Source organism: Euwallacea fornicatus, chromosome 9 (genome assembly GCF_040115645.1).
Source record: "Euwallacea fornicatus isolate EFF26 chromosome 9, ASM4011564v1, whole genome shotgun sequence".
In the NCBI taxonomy this organism is placed as follows: domain Eukaryota; kingdom Metazoa; phylum Arthropoda; class Insecta; order Coleoptera; family Curculionidae; genus Euwallacea; species Euwallacea fornicatus.
Window position 1 is genome coordinate 3,686,011 of NC_089549.1, and position 17,374 is coordinate 3,703,384.

The following is a 17,374-nucleotide window of genomic DNA, read 5'->3' on the forward strand; positions in this document are numbered from 1 at the left end:
ATATGAAAAATAGACCTTCAAATTCTATAACCAGCAAATTTGTGAAAATATCGAAACTGCTTTCCAATTTAAAAAAAAATCTAGTGATTTTTCTCGTTTCTTGGATATTGCCAGATGAAGCCATAGTATCCGTTCATTCCATATCCAAGTTTTCTAACAATTCTTCAGTCTTCAATTTCATACGAATTCCCATTTTCCGTGTTTGAACTCTGTGTAATAAAATTTGTAACTTTTTTTCAAAATCTTTATACTTCTGAATCACTACTTGGCTTACTTTTATGTACGCTTTTGCGCTGTTCAATAGATATTTTGAGGATCAAGAAATAAAGATGTTAACGCAATAAATTACTTGATTGAATGAAGATTCTGGTATAAATGCAGTGACATATCTGAGAATGATCGTCTTTTTTTGACACGCTTTTGTTACTTTATGGCCAACTCTGACCATGAACCTACATTTCAAGGTGCAATCTAGTGTGAACATCGAAAAATAAACACGTAATTTTTTTTTTCAAAAATTATTGCTTGTAATTGGGCAAACTTTTTCCCTTAGAAATAAATTATTTATGACAGTAAAATATATTTTTCTATAATTTAAAAATATGTATTTACCTACTTATAAAGCAGCCTTTAGACCAATCAAAAAGAACATTAGTTCTCCTGATGCAGGTAATTCCAATTCTCGATAGATATATAATACAGAAAATCGAAAGGTATTCTTAATCTGTATCATCATCACTATCTTCCGTACCAAAAATGTTCAATTTCACTTTAAATTAATAAAATGGCGGCGTTTTCGGAAAATTGAAAAAAATATACGTTTTATTGCGCTGTCAATGCATGTGAGTTAAAATTATGCGTTAGAATGAAAATTTTAACACGATTGAGTTACCGACAATAGCCATATGCTGAATATTGTGTTAAATTTTGAAGTCGATATGTTCAACCGTTTTTGAATAAAATGTCGTTTTGAGAAAAACGCGTTTAAAATTTTCAAATGAAAAATTCACACAAAAACATATTTTTACGACTTCTTGGTAATGTTACTACCATCTATAAGTATCTCTTCTGCATCATAAAAATGATCTTCCACTGCTCTGGCGTCTTTTCTGGCGTTGCGAGCTTCTTTCAAGATGTCGTCCACTCAATGGCCGCATTCGTCGTACTCACGGACAAAATGTAAATGTTGTGGACCAATTAGTCTTCATTAAATATACATGCAGCAGTACGAGTAGCAATTTCCAAGATTTTCTTGTCGCAAAATACGTGTTTAGGTGCATTCATGAGAATGCGTAGTTCTCTTGTTGCCATTTACATCACGAGCTTCACCTTCAAGACAAAGATGATGCTAAAGTTTTTCATCCGTAGAAATTTAGTGATGATTAATTAGCCCATATTGCTCTGCGCATGTCCTTCACTAAATCAGGATGCCGTTCAATTACCGATCCTTAATGCGACAAATCTTGCAATTTTTTTAGTATTTAGTTGCAGTTTTCGGTTCAGATTTTGATTATACGACATGGTGTGTTAGAAATTCAAGCGACATTTGTCTGCGACTTCATTTGCATAAATAGTTGAAAAATATAACGTTCTATACGATCATACTGTAGAAGAATATTCAAATAAATATGTGAAAGAATCTCAACGTATACCCTATCTACTTACGCGGAAGCTCTTAGTGCTCTTGCTTTGAAACGTAACGTTATTAGTCAACATGGAAGAAACGCCATAAACGGACTGTAGAATATTAGTTGTAAGGCCACACATCGCAAAGCGCAGAAAAATCTTTTTTTTTAACCCGTTACTCTAGATAACCCCCTTAAACGACACATTGTATCGTATTTTTCTACCAATCAATCGCGCTCATTACATTTCAAGTCTCATTTAGGCTTCCAAAGAAGCTGCCCCGATTCACGCTGGGTGTTCAACGTGTTATTAAACGACAGTCTCCGAGATTTAATCTCTGTTTACAGCTGCGATGAATTAATTATACACTTATTAAAGGAATTATAATTGAAAGCATTTAACAAGTCTTAAAAAATATTTTAAAAATTTATTTTTTTACAGAGTTCTAATACATGCAATCATGCTACTACATATTTTTCCTTCTAAAGAACAACAATTTTCTCCCCCACTCTGTCCTGCAACTTTCTTCTACTTTATCAAAGTCACATTCCTCCACAATAAAATTCTCTATCTCCTCCTCAACTTTCTGCCTAATTTTCAATTCCTGGAATTTAGGAAATTCGGATTTTCCCAGCTTAAATCTCTTTACCGCCGTCTTATAGCATTTCCATGGCTGTGGCTCAATGATGAGAAAATTGGAAATATAAGTTATCTTTTTCAAAAACCGCCTTAACCCTTCGTCTCCATGGTTCAAATGTATCCACATAGTAATTGAAAAGCAGAATACTATGTTAAATACAGTTTTTTTCTTAGACTTTAGAAATTCCTTTATTATATCATTTGGAGCTTGATCAGCCATTATGTCGATACATTTAAAAACTATATTATCAGAATGATTTTTTTCATTTGCTCTTTGGATTAGTGTTGAATCAATGTCAATGCCCAATATATTACACTTTTTTGAACTCTCATTTTGATTAAGGAAATCATACAATGCGATAGTTAAATCCTGAAATTATAGGTAAAATTTATACCTAAATATAAGCACAATATAAAAATATGAAATATTAAACTTGTAATAACAAAAACTAATGATTCTTACTCCAGCATTACAACCTACATCCAAGGCACAATATTTGGTTCCTTGGCCTACTATATCCCAGATATTTGTAGGCAGCATTGCTATTCTCTTATTAGGTGGATGAAACTGATAGTAATTTATAAAATTTCCAAACTGTACAGCTCCAGGATTCCCACATTTAAAATTTAATTCCGTCATGATGTCTATGAGAAGAGAGAGAAAGAGTAGATATGTATATAAATGTAACTTTAAAAAAAAACAGAGATGCACTCTAGAAAACTAGAGGACTTGGTTGAAGACTCCATGTAAAAAATGTGCATATCTAATTGGTATCCAATAAGAGAACATAAATGGGAAAAATGATATGCCTGATTGTCTGTATTCTCAACAATAACATTCTGTTATGAAACAAAGTATGAAATACCTTGTAGAATCAAAAACTTGTGGGGCACATGGCTGACGAATTTGGTGTCTATACTCGCGAAATTTTACTGTATTTTGGGGTACAAAAATTCTTTTGTTGACTTAATCCCTATATAAAACCTGCCTATTTCCCGTGTACTGTAAACAGCAGTGAAGACATCAGTATGGTTATGCCCACAGTTCCACCTATAAGTTGAATATTTCCAAGAGTTTATTCAACTTCATTCAACTGCTTATCCTGTCTCGACGCCCCAATCAAAAAAACCCAAAAAGCAGACAAGTGTTTTGATCTTGTAGGTTATGTTAAATTTTTATTCTTTTGTTTTTTCTCGTTTTTTCGCCGCCTTGGCAACGTTCATAAATAGAGCATACAGTCAGCATTTCATTTAGTCCGACCTTGGCAATTTCTGTGTCCATCAAGCGTTCAATTATTGAGATCTGGTTGGAAATAACCTTAAAGGCTTTTGGACGTAATGGTAAATATGTTGGGAAGATCATTCACAGGCTAAATCTTACTAATTGCCGTCAAATCCTCAACCTAGTCTCTTTAGGTTTATCTCATATGACGGACCTCCATGGTAAAGATAGCATCGATGAAATTTATCGAACATTTTCCAGTGGGTGGGAATTTCCAAACTAAGTACGTTGTAATGCTGATCATTCGACGATTATATGAGAAATTTTTTGTAATATAAAGCCTCATGTTACGCCAAATATCAAAAGCGTTAGTCGGTAGTCGGCCATTTTCCTCAACAACGTTGCCCCGCTTCCCGCTTCAGAGCTTGCGTATGGATGCCATCATTATTCAATATTTTCCACAGATCCCACAGACAGAACGAAGAATAAGAATATGAACTCCGATAATAATTCTTGTGCAATCGAAAAAGAAGAGGATCAAGAACTGGCGGCAGATATTGAATTTATAAATTCTGAAGATGAAAGAGATTCCGAAGGGAATTTCGTCGAGACATTTACATGTAAATATTGCGAATTTGAAACTGAAAATCTTGATAATCTAGATGAACACATGGTCACTCATGATGAAGCCTTTGTGGATGATAATGATGAAGAAATTGAGGAACAAGAACTGAAAAAATATGATAAAGATGAGGAGATAGGAAGCAGTAATGGAAATGATAGTTTTGTAGTTTCTGAGGACCCTATAGAGAATGATGGTACTGCTAGCAAAAATAATAAAATCAATAATTGGGAAGTCAAAAATTGGATATTGGAGGTGAGCCTTTACCAATGAGATTCCAATTATCCAATGTTTTCTAAGTGAAGCATTTACTGAGACAACTACCTGAGATTTATAATTTTAGGACATGTTGGCAGGTAACTTTCCCAAACAAACACGTCCAGCATTTTATGAACAATTCACAGACAAGAAGGATAAAATTGTGTATGTTTGTCCTTTCTGTGGTTACCAAACCATGAAGAAATTAGATTCACTCAAGCATTTGAAGCTGCATAAAGAAACAGCAGAACCTCCAGTTTTTGCTTGTTCAGAATGCCCATATACGACTCGAAGAAGACAAGATATGCCCAAACATTTATTAGTTCATTGTGATAATGGAACTGGTATGAATATCATAATTATCTACCATTTGTATACTCAGTTGCAGCTTAGAAGGAATTGATTAATTAATTGATTTTCTTGCAGTTCCAATGTATAGTTGTCCAGAATGTCCGTACACCACAAAAAGAAAAAGTAGTCTACCAAAACATATGCTGTGCCATAAACCTGCTAGAATGTATGAATGTCCTGAGTGTGATTATGCCTCGAAAAGAATTTCAGATTTGAAGAAGCATACCTTAAGACATGGCATTACTCCAAGAAACTTATTATTGGATTATAGATGTACTGCTGACTGTGGATTTACCTGCAAAAGGTAATACATAATTCATTTTCACAGAATATGATTTAACACTAAAAAATTACATAAATTAAAATTGGAAAAATGTTAAAATTATGAGTTGTGTGTATTCATTGCTTCTTTCAGGTAAATACCTTCAATATTTACATGTGCATCAATACCAAATTTAGTAGGAATTTTTTAGTTACAGACATATCAGATTTTTCTACTGATGTATTAATTTTTTTAGGGCAAATCTTCTACATACACATGTGATACAACACCGTGATAAAAACTATGAGGGTATTTTCAAATGTGTGAAATGCAACTACATGTGTAAAGATGATAGACATTTTGTGCAACATGTACTTAATAATTGTCAAATTCGAGACATGGAAATTAAGCATACAAATGACCGTACTCATATTAAATTGGAGGAAATTTGTGGAATAACTACTGAAGAACTTGAAAAAGATAAAATGACCGAAAATAGTAAAAAAAGGAGGATCTCTGATTTTAATGAAGAAAAAATTGAAAATAACAGAAGTAAAGTAGTTGTACTGGAGCAGTACAAAGAAGAAGTTAGTTATAATTGAATGTTTTATACTGAGCAAGGTACAGAAATTAACTACACTAAATATATCAATAATGTTATTAATGGCTATTGCCACTAGGCAAGTTAGCAGCAGATGCCTCTTGATTAAAACAAATCGTTAACCAAATATTTTCATAGTTTATTTTAATCTCCTTTAGTTGGGTTAACGTTTTACCTCCCTATTCTTCAATGTGCTGTCAAAGCTGTCTGTGAAAAAACTTACACTCAAGGTTAACCAACAAATTTATCCGCCTGACCGATATCGTAAATCAAGTAGCAGTCTTTTTTGCGAAAAAATCGATGGCTTCATTGCCCTCCGAGCCTACGTGAAGAGGAATTCATACCAGTATATATAAGGTAATAAAATAATAGGAATAATAAAATGTTGTATAATGAGAACATTTGACAATTGAAATGAGTTGATTAGATTATTTATTTTCTGCCAGAAATATTACAAGTTTGGAATTTTGACGTATAGAGCCGCAAATTATATAAAAATATAATTTGTGTAGCTGTTCTTTAGACCGGACCATTTCAACTATTAATACTGTGCAAAATTCCAAACTTAAATAATGAAATGATATGCTTAAATATTTACAATATTTAATAACTCTAAATAAAGAATCAGTAATATAGTAACTTCAAAATTTAGGCAAAAATGTTAGGACCTTGCCCTAAGCTTAAGCTGATTACTGCAATATAATACTTTCAAACTTAATAATAAAGCTCCGTTCATACCTTATCAGTCACTTAGTAACTGATAATTATTACATGATATTGCAAACACTTAAAAAGGCACAAAAACGATGAAATTTATAACAATAATACTTTTTAAAAACCATAATAATGAATAATAAATAGATGTATAATAGTGGAGATTTGTCATAGACTTATGCCCTGCTTGGTGCCTTCTTAAATTTGCCAATGTTTTAAAACATTTTGGCAATAAGAGGAAATAAGGCAGCTCCAGACTTAGAAATATGGCAGGTATTTATAGTGTTAAAAAAATTAAGCACAAATTATGCTTCTTCAGACTTTTCAGTTTCTTCAGGATCTTCAGATTCAGTCTGATTAGGTTCATTATCTTTACTTTCCGGTTCATCTTCTTCAGTTTCTTGTTCTTGAGTTGTTTCTTTGATACCTTCTTGGTTAACAAGAGGGAAAAATTACCATAACAAGTTACATGTAATTAAATTAATGCAAGAATTTAAGAATTAACTTAACCTTTACCTGCTCCCTCATCTTTAGCTGGAGTAGGAGATTTGTCTTTAGTCTTCTTTTCAGGCCCTTCATCCTCTGTTACATTTTCCTCCTCTCCTTTTTCCTGAGGCTCATACTCCTCCACCTTGGACTCTTCCTTCTGAGGTGAAGTTTCCTTTGATATGCCTTCAGTTGCTGGAACGTCCCCATTACTTAATTTTATTTCTGCATTTGAAGTGGCTATTTCATCTGGGTTAAGTTTCAGGAATTTCTCCATTTCATCCAATTCATTGGCCATATCAAAAGCATCATAATCCTTTAGTATCAGTAAGTTGCATAAGCAAATTTAAAAGAGACATTTTGTTTGAACTTACCCCACAATATTCATCATCATTGAATAGTTGTGGAGGTAGAGGGTGTCTGGGACTGGGGTCTCCTATGGTACTCCCCATAAGCTTAGAATTGGTTTGCATATACTCTTTTGCTTCTTCCATGTTGGGTTCAGCAATGTCTAGCAGTTCATATTGGACATTTTTTGAGTCCAGAATAAGAGTGACCCTTTGTTGCCTTTTTTTGACCTAATAAATATTAGTAAATTTTTGATAATGGATTGAGGATTAATATTTGAAATTCCATTCATATCAGTGAGGATTAAAGATATGGTTATGCTAATAAGCAGTTTTTTGTTTTAAAGAATAATTCTATTCTGGGAAGTATTGAATCAACGGATGCTTACTCCTAAATTTCACTCTTAAAGAAATAAAAAAACTGGTTATTATTAACATTGTATGAATCAAGACTTCGATTGTTCCTAACTACTATCTAGAAAGTTACTTTCCCAGAAACTATGACTAATATTAATATTTTAAAAACATGTTTACCTCCTTATTCCCAGAAATACCGCTTACGTACACTTTAACTACCATTTTAATTTATTTTTGTAAATTATAATTTTTCTTGTAAAAGTTAAAAAATAAACTAAATTTTGATTTTTTATTTGGTTGTATTCCAAAAAAAATCACTAATATGATTTGACACTGACACCCAACTCAAACTGACATAAGGTGACTGTTAGCCATATGATTTAGTGCTGACATTGACATGGGCAATACACTCCGAGTTCAGTAAAAAGCACCGAGATTTCGGAGTAAACTCTTGTCTTCCTCTTGAATTGAGGTTATGTTTTTGTTATGGATTATTTAATTTTGAATATTTTTTTTTTACTTCATCTGTGCGTTATTTATAATAATCAGATATTAAAACAGTAATAATCATTCTAAAAACATCCTGTAAATTATTCAATAATATATTGCATGATCTTAACATTGCAGCTTTGTCAATGAGCCTTATGGAAGAACCAATAATTAAGAGTTCAGATATAGAATTAGAAAATTTCGAACATATCTGTAGATTCTGCTTAAAAGATTCTGAAAAGATGCAGAATATTTTCAGTTATGTTTTACAACCTGGTGAAGTTTCCCTTATGAATTTTGTTCATAAGTTGACGGATATAAAGGTAAATAAAAATGCCTCGAAGCAATTTACAAATAAGTCCTGTGCTCAGTCAATAATTTTGTCCCAATTTTATGTTTTGTGGATGCCTACTGGGTGTGTTCTCTTAAAAAAAAATTACTTTGGAAAGGGTCATATTATACATAATCTGTTGCCATTACATTTTAGGTCCTGCAAGGTGAATTTCAACCCAACAATACATGCCTGGGTTGCTTGGATTCCATAAATTTATCATTTAGTTTTCGTCAGATGTGCATAGCCTCTGATGAGTTCCTAAAAAAGGAGGAGACGAGGAGGGAATTTCGAAAAATTGAACAAGAAGCTTTGCTAGGAGAGGGTGATTTAAGCAGTGAGACGTTAGTAAATATAGAACAATTTACGGCGTTAAACCAAGATGTAGATTCTGTCAAGTGTGAAGGCATGTTTAAATTTGTTTTAAATTGCTGGTGAAAATAATTATTCAATGCCTACCTAACTTGTAGATGATGTTCTACAGAAAGACCTGGATATTCTTTCTGAAGATTCTGAGACAGATTCTGAATCACGCAACATAGGCAAAGAGAATTTTTACCAAGAGTCAGAGTATGACAAGGGTCTAGTTAGTAAATGCCAAGAAAAGTACAATTGTTCCTATTGTGAAATGAAGTTTAGTAACAAAACAAAATTTTTTATTCACCAAAATATGCATGACGAATCTAAGCCGTTCAAATGCTCAGAGTGTTTTCAGAGTTTTATTAAAGGGGTATTAGTAAATTCATTCGTTAGGGTTTAGCTGAAATGCATAAATTTTAGGCGCACTTAAAAGTACATCTTCGATCACATGCCAAAACGGAGGATAAAAAATTTTCGTGCATCACCTGCGGAAAGCAATTTATTTACGAATACTTATTAAAAATTCATGCTTATAAGCACTCGGACGTAAAACCTTTTCCGTGTACCAAGTGCGACAAAGGTTAGATCAAGTTCAACTTCTTTTACATTTGTTAGTTCTTGCCGTAGTTTTGAAGTGAATTTCATATATTTTAAGGCTGTCTAACTGCGGATAATCTCAAACGGCACATGAGAACCCATGACGACAATTACGTGAGGAAAGTTTATAATTGCCAAATTTGCGGAAAAAAATTCTCTTATCCCAGCTCGCTTGCTGAACATATGCGATTTCATACCGGTGAAAAACCGCATCTGTGTTCTATTTGTGGGAAAGGTTTTCGGCAAAGCGGTTCGTTACATTTTCATCAAAAAATCCATACAGGATTTAAACCGTTCAAGTGTGGTGACTGCTCGGAGTGTTTTAAGTCAAGAAGTAAGTATTGTTAAAAAAATCAGAATTGAAAGCTCAGTTTTTGTTGTTTTTATTGCGTTTTTCTATAAAATTAATATAATAAGTTCAAAGCAAATTTATGTAATTATATGAAATTCGAAGTTGTTTATAATTGTTTGATAGCGTTAATATTTCATCGATATTTCGCGAGATTGCACATTTTCCGATTGAATTTTAGGTTTGCTAAAAGTTCACATGCGAAAACACACAAATGAAAGACCATTTGTTTGCGAAACGTGTGGTATGGCATTCCGCCAATCTAGCGATTTGAAAAGTCACATCCGTACCCATACGGGCGAAAAACCGATTTTATGCACTGTCTGTGGAAAGTGGATGAGTACCACAGGTTAGTTCAGGTTATATAACTTAAAAATGTTCTTATTATATCTAACACTCTTTGATGCGGTTCCAGGTCAACTTACAGTTCATTTAAGAACTCATACCGGAGAAAAACCCTTCAAATGCGACTTTTGCCAAAAAACGTTCGCTACAAAATCAGTATTAAAAAGACACAGGAGAATTCATACTGGGGAGAGACCATATATTTGTATAATTTGCAACAAAACTTTCAACCAAAGTTCTACGTTGAAGTCGCATTCAAATGTGCATACGTGAGCTCTGATATTTGATTTTACAGAATTTGAAAATGTATTCAAACGTTTTAGAACCAAGCCAGATAAGGTCATTAATACGCGAACCATAAAACGGAATTCCAAGAGAACTCGTAAAATTGCTCCCAATGAAGTTAAGATAGAAGTTAGTGAACATGAAGAGTTCAAATCTAATGTTCCAACTGAGTTTACTGTGATTTTGCCGGCACCAATTCCTTCGTTAACGGTAACGGATTAAGTCTTTGTAATAATATTTAACTTTAAAATGGTTTATAGTGTGTCCAAGAAAAGGTTGTCCAGCAGAAGGATCTCTTATAAGATGTTAGATACGCCATTTGTTAAATAGGACAAAAGTTGCACATCAAAAGGAGTAGTTTCATGGTGGAAATGCATCTATAAAATTCCTGTTCCGTTTGTTTTTAGCTATGTCGGAAAAAAAATTGAAAACCTCATTATTTTCGATATGAATTTTATTAGAATACATTTTCCAGATCTGTTTCTAACATGGAAATAATTAGGTACTCCTTGGAATATAAAATTCAAGGACATCGTTATCTTAGATACACACATACATACGTTAATTTCAGTCCAATGTAAATTATTTTAATTAATAAAAATTAGTATATATTAAATTTGTTATACATATTATGTATTGTCAAATTTATTAAAAATAAAAATTAATAAAGTAGAAAATAAATTTTTTTCAAAAGGTATAGTTTTTCAATTCAATTTATTAAAATATTTATCACAATTCCGCTACCCGCCTATGGCATCTAAAATTGTTTATATTTCGGTTCCTTCGCATGGACACCTTCCCAGTTTTTTGCTGGCTTCCTAATGTGCGTTTCTTTTTTTTTCGAATAGTGAATAAACTCGCACAGTTAAGTAAATGGAATGCACTGATTATTAGTATGTTATGTTAATTACTATTAAAATAAACAAAATTTATTACTTACCTACAAAAATACGTATATAAATCCCACTAGTCCGATTAGAGTTTTCACTGGCTTTTTCATAAGCTACCATAATAATAGTGTACTCATTATTTGTATAACGTGGCATTTTAAACCAAAATTTCTCAATAGTTTCAAACACTACAACAATAACCGACACGACACGTATCAATCGCAAACAATACAAGTCTCGTATACAGTGACTCGCATTAATATTCGGACACTATGGTATTTTTGGAAGTATTAGGTTTTTTGCTAACTTATTCTTAACTAATATTATTTATTGCATAATCTTTGGTTACAACAATGTTTCTAGTATATATAAATACATTTTTGATCTTTTAAATTTAATTATATACAAAGATACTATCGAATAAAGAAAACAAGGCATAATTTTACTATCGCAAAAATATTCGGACACATACCAGGAACATAATATTTGTAAACAAAATTTATATAAACAAAAAAAACATATAAACAAATTAATACTTCGTAGGATTGCCTTTATGTTTTATAACTTGTTGTAGCTGTTTCGGCTTGTTTTCAATTATATTTTTAATGTAATCTTCAGGTATGCGTTGCTATCTTTCAACTAATCGTTGTTTTAATTCGTTTTTGGAGTTGACTGGCTTATTATGGACTTTACGGTCTAAAAATTCCCATAAATTTTCTATGGGGTTAAGATCAGGTGATTGTGCAGGAGGATTTAATACTTTGGGGCAATTATATAATAAATACTCTTGGAATAAACGCGACTTGTTTTGGATCATTATCCTGGTAAAATTAAAAATAGTCGCATATACCTAATTTTTCAGCACTTTTTAGTAAATTTCGTTTTAAAAGATCCAAGTACATAACTTTATTTAAATTTCCTTCAATAAATACTAATTCGCCTACTCCTGCAGCTGAGATGCAGCTCCAAACCATTATGCTCCCTTCGCTGTATTTCACAATAGGCCGAAGATTATTAATTGTTAGCTCTTCATTCTTTTTGCGCCATACCATGTTACGACCATCGGATTCAAAAATATTAAATTTTTTTTCAACAGCAAATATAACGCTTTCCCAGTATGTTTTCTCTTTCACAACGAATTCGTGAGCAAAGGCGAGACATCTCTTGCGATTGACTTCCAACACGTATGGGGCTTTTTTCGGGCTACTCTTCCGTTGTACCCGTCTACTTTTAATAATCGCCGAACTGTGTCAGGTTGTACTTTTTTGCCACTGTATTCTAGTAAATCAGCTGTTAATTTAGGGGTACTTAGTCCAGGGTTTATTTTAATTTGTTTAATAATTTTACTCTTCTCACGCTCATCAATAAGTTTCGGGCGTCCTTTTTGGGAAATTGGTTCAATCCGATCTTCTTGAACAAGTCTTCTAATTATATCACCAACTGTATTTTTACTTATACTTAACAAATTACCGATTTCTCGATACGATCTGCCTTTAGCATGATGAAAAATATTGTCGTATGTCGAAAGAAATATTTTTGCCTTTTCGCTTCATAATGTGAATTTTAGTAAGTAATAAGTTCACCTGCAAACCCCCTTGCACACAACTAACAAGAAAATTGAGTCTGACGCATCTCTAATCTTTTACGATCATAAAAAACCCTGTATGCGATGTTTTTCTATTATTTTTTACCTGCACTGCATCGCACCGCATTCCGTGTACGAATATTTTTGCGATAGTAAAATTATTCCTTGTTTTTTGTTTGTTCGATAGTATCTTTGTATATAATTAAATTTAAAAGATCAAAAATGTATTCATATATACTAGAAACATTGTAGTAACCAAAGATTACGCAATAAATAATGTTAGTTAAGAATAAGTTAGCAAAAAACCTAATACTTCCAAAAATAGCTTGGTGTCCGAATATTAATGCGAGTTAATGTATATAGCTTGAATCACGGTTAGTGAAAAACTTGACGATAATAAAACCTCCACAAAATATTGTGTACTTCGATTTTTTAAAATCCATAGGCGGTTCTATAGAGTGATTTTAATAGGTAAAAATACCGGAAGTAAATGTGAGTTAAAAAAAAACTTATTTTACAAAATTGTTGCTTTTGAGGAATGCTGTTACTTGTTCAAATTATGGCATTTATTTCTGAAACGTCTTATATAATAAAAAAATTTCTATTTCATTTGAAATTCAATTTGAACAAAATATTAATTCTCCTATCAAAAATTCACAAATTAAGCTTAACAGCACCTTTTGCTCTTCTTTTTCTCGCGTTCGGGTATCGTCTGACTAGATGCATCTCTGCTTGAAGTGCCGTTTTCGTTATCGTCACTTTTGTGCACTCTAAATCTATACACACAAGTAAACTCTTCTTTTCCGTAATTACTTAAAATCGCCAGTTCAACTTCTTCGAAAATTTGGTTGTTCGAAAAAGTTTTTTTCACATTGAAAGTTTGGTGAGGTTTCCCCAACCAGTCATAGGTAAACTTTCCGAGAGAGTTCCCTGGATCACCGTCTCGTCCAGTGTAACCCTAAATTTTTTTTTTTTTAGTTTAGCTGTGATAAAAAGGAACAAAGTAAAATAGACATACATGCACTTCAAACTCTCTAGGCGCACTAGTCATGCCCTGCATTCCTAGAAGTAGCCTTGAGGCATGACTCAAAGTTACTCTTCCTATACTTATAGGCTTTCCAAGTTTTATTCGCACCGTTCCAGTAGTTCCTCTATAATAACTAAAATTATATAATCATGGAATGGCTATAATTGCTTGTCATACTTGAATGCAAAGCATCTTCCCGGTAAAATATAGGGGCGTATTATCTCTTCGGGGCTGCTATATATATTCACATTCAGGATTTTAAATAGCGATAAAGGTCTATGAGTAGGGAGAGGCTCGGTGTCTTTTGATATCCCTTTTATCAGGCCTCCTGCGTAGAATGCAGCGTAGTCTGCAGGAGGTGCAATGAATATTCGGTAATAATTTATGAATTAAAGTATATTTTATTAAGTACCCATCACACCGAGGCGGTCGGCTTCATAGATTTCGAGAGAATCTTCAATGGCATTACTAATCTTAATATCCTGTTCGAGTTGCAATTTTGTTATGCGCTTAATGAGGCTTTCCCTGCCAGAATTTTTAACACTTATAAAATTAATTATAATATTTCTGAAAAAAACTCAAACCTCCATTTGTAAAGAGTTGCAACTTGTTCTTTTATTAGCTGAATTTCATCAATAGCGTTATCTCCGAACTTAATAGGACTTGGTTCTGGTATTTTAAAGTGATGAAAGCCAACCTCAATAGCATCTCCTCTTTGGTTACAAACTGCTTCATCTACCACCGAGTTGTTAATTATTGTAGGGAGATATATGTTGTGGTAATCTAATAATGCAAAGGAAATTTTCCTTACTGTTTGTATTAATTTTTTTTATAACTAATTACTTACAGTGGTATCCTCCCACACAGAGGGTTACCGCAATGAACATGGCTACGAAATGCTTGTGAATACCTAGATTATGGAGATTTAAATTAGTTTTGAATCATACAGTGTGTCTGTAAGGTTTCTAGTGTTTATATAGGAAGAAAAATTAAAAACATTAGTATGCAGCGAGTTTTTGGACTTTCGTACAAGACAACTTACTTCTCCAAATTGTAGGGGATTGATATCCTTGCATAGGGACGCAATAATAAGCTGGTAATAACTCAGAAAGACAAGGTTCACCACACCCGTTCATGATCGATATTCACGTAAACAGACCGGTGGAGTCGTTAGGTGTTTACCAATAAATCTTAGTTTGCAAAAAATCTAAATTAATTCTTATTTTTGACGAGTCTCAAGACCAGTTTAAAACTGACAAATTAGATGAAATGACACTTGATCATAATTTATAAGTTTCCATTGATAATGTGATAAATATATCAATTTTTTGGTCTTTTGTGTGAACATGCCGGTCAAGTTCGTGAAATAATTTAAATTTGAAATTTTTATAAAACCTTAACAAGCCGCATATATTGGAAAATTTCTTAGGGAATCCAAATAATGCGGATTCGAATCTCAGATGTTAATAGAAATTGAAGAAGAGTTGAGTGGTGCAACTAGATATTCACCATTATACAGATGGGATTTTTAAGAAAAATGGGTATTATGCAGCAATTTATTAAATCGTCACAACTTTCTCCAAACAAAGCAGTGTGCACTCATGCAGGTAAAGGTTCAGCTGCTTCAGTTACTGTACCGAAGATCTATAAATGATTGGTTTAAGTTGATCACGGTTTTTTTAGGAACTTAAATTAACTAGTGCCTTAGAAGAATAAAAATCTTTAATATGGATGACACATGGCTTTGGTTAGCTTCAAAACGCAGCTGTTTAATTGACATTACAAGAAAGTACATCTAAAACAAAAGAAATGTTTCGGCCGAAGAAAGTGACACTATGCTATTTATAATGAACTTTGGCCTCACCATTAACAATTTAAAAAATACGGGAGGAACTAGTTGTTGTAGCAAAATTAGCTCTTAAAGGTGGGTAGAAAAACTGAAAAAAATTGGACGACTCGTGAATTTTTTAAAAATATTTTTCCAATAGTTCGTTCCATTTCTTAAGGAATAGAAAATCTTATTGTCGTTTATATAATTATTGTACTTTTAGATGGACAGAAATCTCATTTAACTTTATGTGTAGAGAAAATCAAGTAATTTTAGAGCGCTAGCTTCTCACACTACCATCAGTACGCTAAAATGTTGGTCAGTTACTTCTTGGAGGAAAATCCTCCAAATCCAAGAAATTCCACTAACCCTAATGATTAGCAGAGGAAAATCCCAAGTCAAGCTGCCGATGTTGCAGACCTCGCTTAGCATGAAAGTACTAACAATAATTTCTAATTTTTGTCATCGTCGCACCATCTTTGTAGTTAAGGTTCACGGCAGTATGCATGAAGTACAACTAACCTGGATTTGACAATGTAACATAAATAATTTTTAAAATGTACCTGTCTTGGCGATTTTCGAAAATTACAACCAAGGATTGGTAAAAAGCACCTACCCTCGATCCGAAATCTACCCTAAACGTTAATTGTTAGTTTAAGTGTGACTTAGCTAAGCGAAGGCTATGTTGTCACGGTGTCAATAGCAGTAAGTAGCTAACATTTTTTATAATAATCTTTGGATTTTTCCAGTTCATTTCATGTAGCTATCTGCGTTCACTATTAAGTGCGGAAGTTTTGACAATTTGCCATGCGCATTAATGATCATAGCAAACTCTTAACGAGTATCTATTGATTTAAATCATGTTTTTTTTTTCAATTTTTTGGATGTGGAAGGTACTAATACACGGTGACTCTTCGCTCAAAAGGTACGACCAATTTTCGTGAAATACCGGCAATTGTTTGCTACATTCAATCCGAATGAGCGTATTTATTTATCATAGGTAAAATATTTAACGGTATTATTTTGATTCATTTTTTAAGGTTGTTAAGATAATGGCTCAAATAACGATAATGCTTGAAATCTTGGAATTACCTCTATAAAGATTTCGGCATTGCCTGCTTTTATATCTCATATTGAAAGTATAGTAGTACGCCGGCAATAGATCTTCTACGTCAGGAATCCGAAAATGCATCGCTACAATCAAAAAGCCGTCGCTTGTCTGCTGCAAAATTGCTGATATGGAATTCATACAATAGGTAACTAATAGACAATTTACCACTGAAAATATTCCGGGAAACTCGGAAAATATGTATAAAATCAATATTCGAAATGTATTCTCTCACGTAAATGTCATCAGAGCCGCCATTAAACAAATGAAGCAAACATTCATGGTCCATAAGAGATTCAATTGTTTCAAATCCAACCAATCAACGAACAGTTCTGGCTGGTGACGCTAGGACGTGACTTCACGTGTTGCAAATTCAATTGACATATTTTGTAATTGCAGACACTCGATAACGTAAACATTCAATAATGGAAATACAGTAGAACTCGGATGTAACGAACGTTTAGTTTTAACAAACGAACAAGAAAGTTTCGCTTAAGTTGCTATAAAATTAATATATTTGTATTTGGTTATAACGAACTCGATTATAATATGTCTTATTTATTATTTTCTGAAGCTTTGAGCTCGGTCATAAGGAACTGTCGGGAGATGTTGCTGCGAGCGAGCTGTTGAAGATTTAAGAAAATAAGCCAAACATCAGCACATTTTTGATTCTCATCAAGTTAGCTTAAATTAAT

At 32.9% G+C, this 17,374-nt stretch overlaps 5 protein-coding genes across 15 annotated transcripts; 2 read left to right on the forward strand and 3 right to left on the reverse strand.

Annotated features, from left to right (window-relative positions):
- Positions 1–2,039: 2,039 nt before the first annotated feature.
- On the reverse strand, positions 2,040–3,432 carry LOC136341251 (probable RNA methyltransferase CG11342). Of its 2 annotated transcripts, none has more exons than XM_066286030.1 (3): positions 3,255–3,432; positions 2,729–2,910; positions 2,040–2,635 (listed from the first exon to the last, which is right to left on the reverse strand). In XM_066286030.1, the coding sequence occupies exons 2-3, from the start codon at positions 2,903–2,905 to the stop codon at positions 2,093–2,095; spliced, it is 720 nt and encodes a 239-aa protein (XP_066142127.1). In that variant the 5' UTR covers positions 2,906–2,910; positions 3,255–3,432; the 3' UTR covers positions 2,040–2,092. The 2 variants fall into 2 exon arrangements, with proteins under 2 accessions (XP_066142127.1, XP_066142126.1); XM_066286029.1 differs by having other exon boundaries at positions 3,132–3,429.
- Positions 3,433–3,504: 72 nt separating this feature from the next.
- Positions 3,505–5,861, forward strand: LOC136341249 (RE1-silencing transcription factor-like). 3 transcript variants are annotated; one of them, XM_066286020.1, is made up of 6 exons: positions 3,682–3,770; positions 3,952–4,364; positions 4,453–4,711; positions 4,794–5,022; positions 5,237–5,601; positions 5,740–5,861. In XM_066286020.1, exons 2-5 carry the CDS (start codon positions 3,981–3,983, stop codon positions 5,580–5,582), a joined length of 1,218 nt encoding a protein of 405 aa, XP_066142117.1. In that variant the 5' UTR covers positions 3,682–3,770; positions 3,952–3,980; the 3' UTR covers positions 5,583–5,601; positions 5,740–5,861. The 3 variants fall into 3 exon arrangements, with proteins under 3 accessions (XP_066142118.1, XP_066142117.1, XP_066142116.1); XM_066286021.1 differs by lacking the exons at positions 3,682–3,770; positions 5,740–5,861 and adding an exon at positions 3,505–3,606 and having other exon boundaries at positions 5,237–5,708; XM_066286019.1 differs by lacking the exon at positions 5,740–5,861 and having other exon boundaries at positions 5,237–5,708.
- Positions 5,808–10,924, forward strand: LOC136341247 (oocyte zinc finger protein XlCOF6-like). Of its 2 annotated transcripts, XM_066286016.1 has the most exons (10): positions 5,808–5,938; positions 8,113–8,297; positions 8,462–8,711; positions 8,776–9,035; positions 9,086–9,245; positions 9,321–9,596; positions 9,793–9,960; positions 10,027–10,225; positions 10,280–10,451; positions 10,502–10,924. In XM_066286016.1, the coding sequence occupies exons 2-10, from the start codon at positions 8,121–8,123 to the stop codon at positions 10,541–10,543; spliced, it is 1,704 nt and encodes a 567-aa protein (XP_066142113.1). In that variant the 5' UTR covers positions 5,808–5,938; positions 8,113–8,120; the 3' UTR covers positions 10,544–10,924. The 2 variants fall into 2 exon arrangements, with proteins under 2 accessions (XP_066142113.1, XP_066142112.1); XM_066286015.1 differs by lacking the exon at positions 5,808–5,938 and having other exon boundaries at positions 7,922–8,297.
- Positions 5,955–7,829, reverse strand: Sh3beta (SH3 domain binding glutamate rich protein Sh3beta). Of its 2 annotated transcripts, none has more exons than XM_066286032.1 (4): positions 7,663–7,829; positions 7,156–7,359; positions 6,812–7,097; positions 5,955–6,722 (listed from the first exon to the last, which is right to left on the reverse strand). In XM_066286032.1, exons 1-4 carry the CDS (start codon positions 7,705–7,707, stop codon positions 6,601–6,603), a joined length of 657 nt encoding a protein of 218 aa, XP_066142129.1. In that variant the 5' UTR covers positions 7,708–7,829; the 3' UTR covers positions 5,955–6,600. The 2 variants fall into 2 exon arrangements, with proteins under 2 accessions (XP_066142129.1, XP_066142128.1); XM_066286031.1 differs by having other exon boundaries at positions 5,955–6,725.
- A 2,171-nt stretch (positions 10,925–13,095) lies between the features above and the next one.
- LOC136341250 (SUN domain-containing protein 3-like) lies at positions 13,096–16,980 on the reverse strand. 6 transcript variants are annotated; one of them, XM_066286024.1, is made up of 8 exons: positions 16,848–16,980; positions 16,664–16,790; positions 14,591–14,653; positions 14,328–14,526; positions 14,156–14,268; positions 13,921–14,092; positions 13,735–13,876; positions 13,096–13,674 (listed from the first exon to the last, which is right to left on the reverse strand). In XM_066286024.1, the coding sequence occupies exons 2-8, from the start codon at positions 16,761–16,763 to the stop codon at positions 13,384–13,386; spliced, it is 1,080 nt and encodes a 359-aa protein (XP_066142121.1). In that variant the 5' UTR covers positions 16,764–16,790; positions 16,848–16,980; the 3' UTR covers positions 13,096–13,383. The 6 variants fall into 6 exon arrangements, with proteins under 6 accessions (XP_066142121.1, XP_066142122.1, XP_066142120.1 ...); XM_066286025.1 differs by having other exon boundaries at positions 16,664–16,793; XM_066286023.1 differs by lacking the exon at positions 16,848–16,980 and having other exon boundaries at positions 13,735–13,867; positions 16,664–16,834.
- Between the last annotated feature and the right edge of the window lie 394 nt (positions 16,981–17,374).

Bases quoted from the DNA above. Each gene is read 5' to 3' on its own strand.
- LOC136341251 (XM_066286030.1), bottom strand. From the start codon at position 2,905: ATGACGGAATTAAATTTTAAATGTGGGAATCCTGGAGCTGTACAGTTT. The intron at 2,636-2,728 runs GTAAGAATCATT...CTATAATTTCAG, and splicing joins ATGTAGGTTGTAATGCTGGA to GATTTAACTATCGCATTGTA.
- LOC136341249 (XM_066286021.1), top strand. From the start codon at position 3,981: ATGAACTCCGATAATAATTCTTGTGCAATCGAAAAAGAAGAGGATCAA. The intron at 4,365-4,452 runs GTGAGCCTTTAC...TTATAATTTTAG, and splicing joins TCAAAAATTGGATATTGGAG to GACATGTTGGCAGGTAACTT. The intron at 5,023-5,236 runs GTAATACATAAT...TAATTTTTTTAG, and splicing joins TGTGGATTTACCTGCAAAAG to GGCAAATCTTCTACATACAC.
- Sh3beta (XM_066286031.1), bottom strand. From the start codon at position 7,707: ATGGTAGTTAAAGTGTACGTAAGCGGTATTTCTGGGAATAAGGAG. The intron at 7,360-7,662 runs GTAAACATGTTT...AATATTTATTAG, and splicing joins GTATTTCTGGGAATAAGGAG to GTCAAAAAAAGGCAACAAAG. The intron at 6,726-6,811 runs GTAAAGGTTAAG...TTGTTAACCAAG, and splicing joins AGCTAAAGATGAGGGAGCAG to AAGGTATCAAAGAAACAACT.
- LOC136341247 (XM_066286016.1), top strand. From the start codon at position 8,121: ATGAGCCTTATGGAAGAACCAATAATTAAGAGTTCAGATATAGAATTA. The intron at 9,036-9,085 runs GTATTAGTAAAT...CATAAATTTTAG, and splicing joins TTCAGAGTTTTATTAAAGGG to GCGCACTTAAAAGTACATCT. The intron at 10,452-10,501 runs GTAACGGATTAA...AATGGTTTATAG, and splicing joins CACCAATTCCTTCGTTAACG to TGTGTCCAAGAAAAGGTTGT.
- LOC136341250 (XM_066286022.1), bottom strand. From the start codon at position 16,820: ATGAATTCCATATCAGCAATTTTGCAGCAGACAAGCGACGGCTTTTTG. The intron at 14,527-14,590 runs GTAAGTAATTAG...TTGCATTATTAG, and splicing joins CTGTGTGGGAGGATACCACT to ATTACCACAACATATATCTC. The intron at 14,093-14,155 runs GTACTTAATAAA...CACCTCCTGCAG, and splicing joins CGACCGCCTCGGTGTGATGG to ACTACGCTGCATTCTACGCA.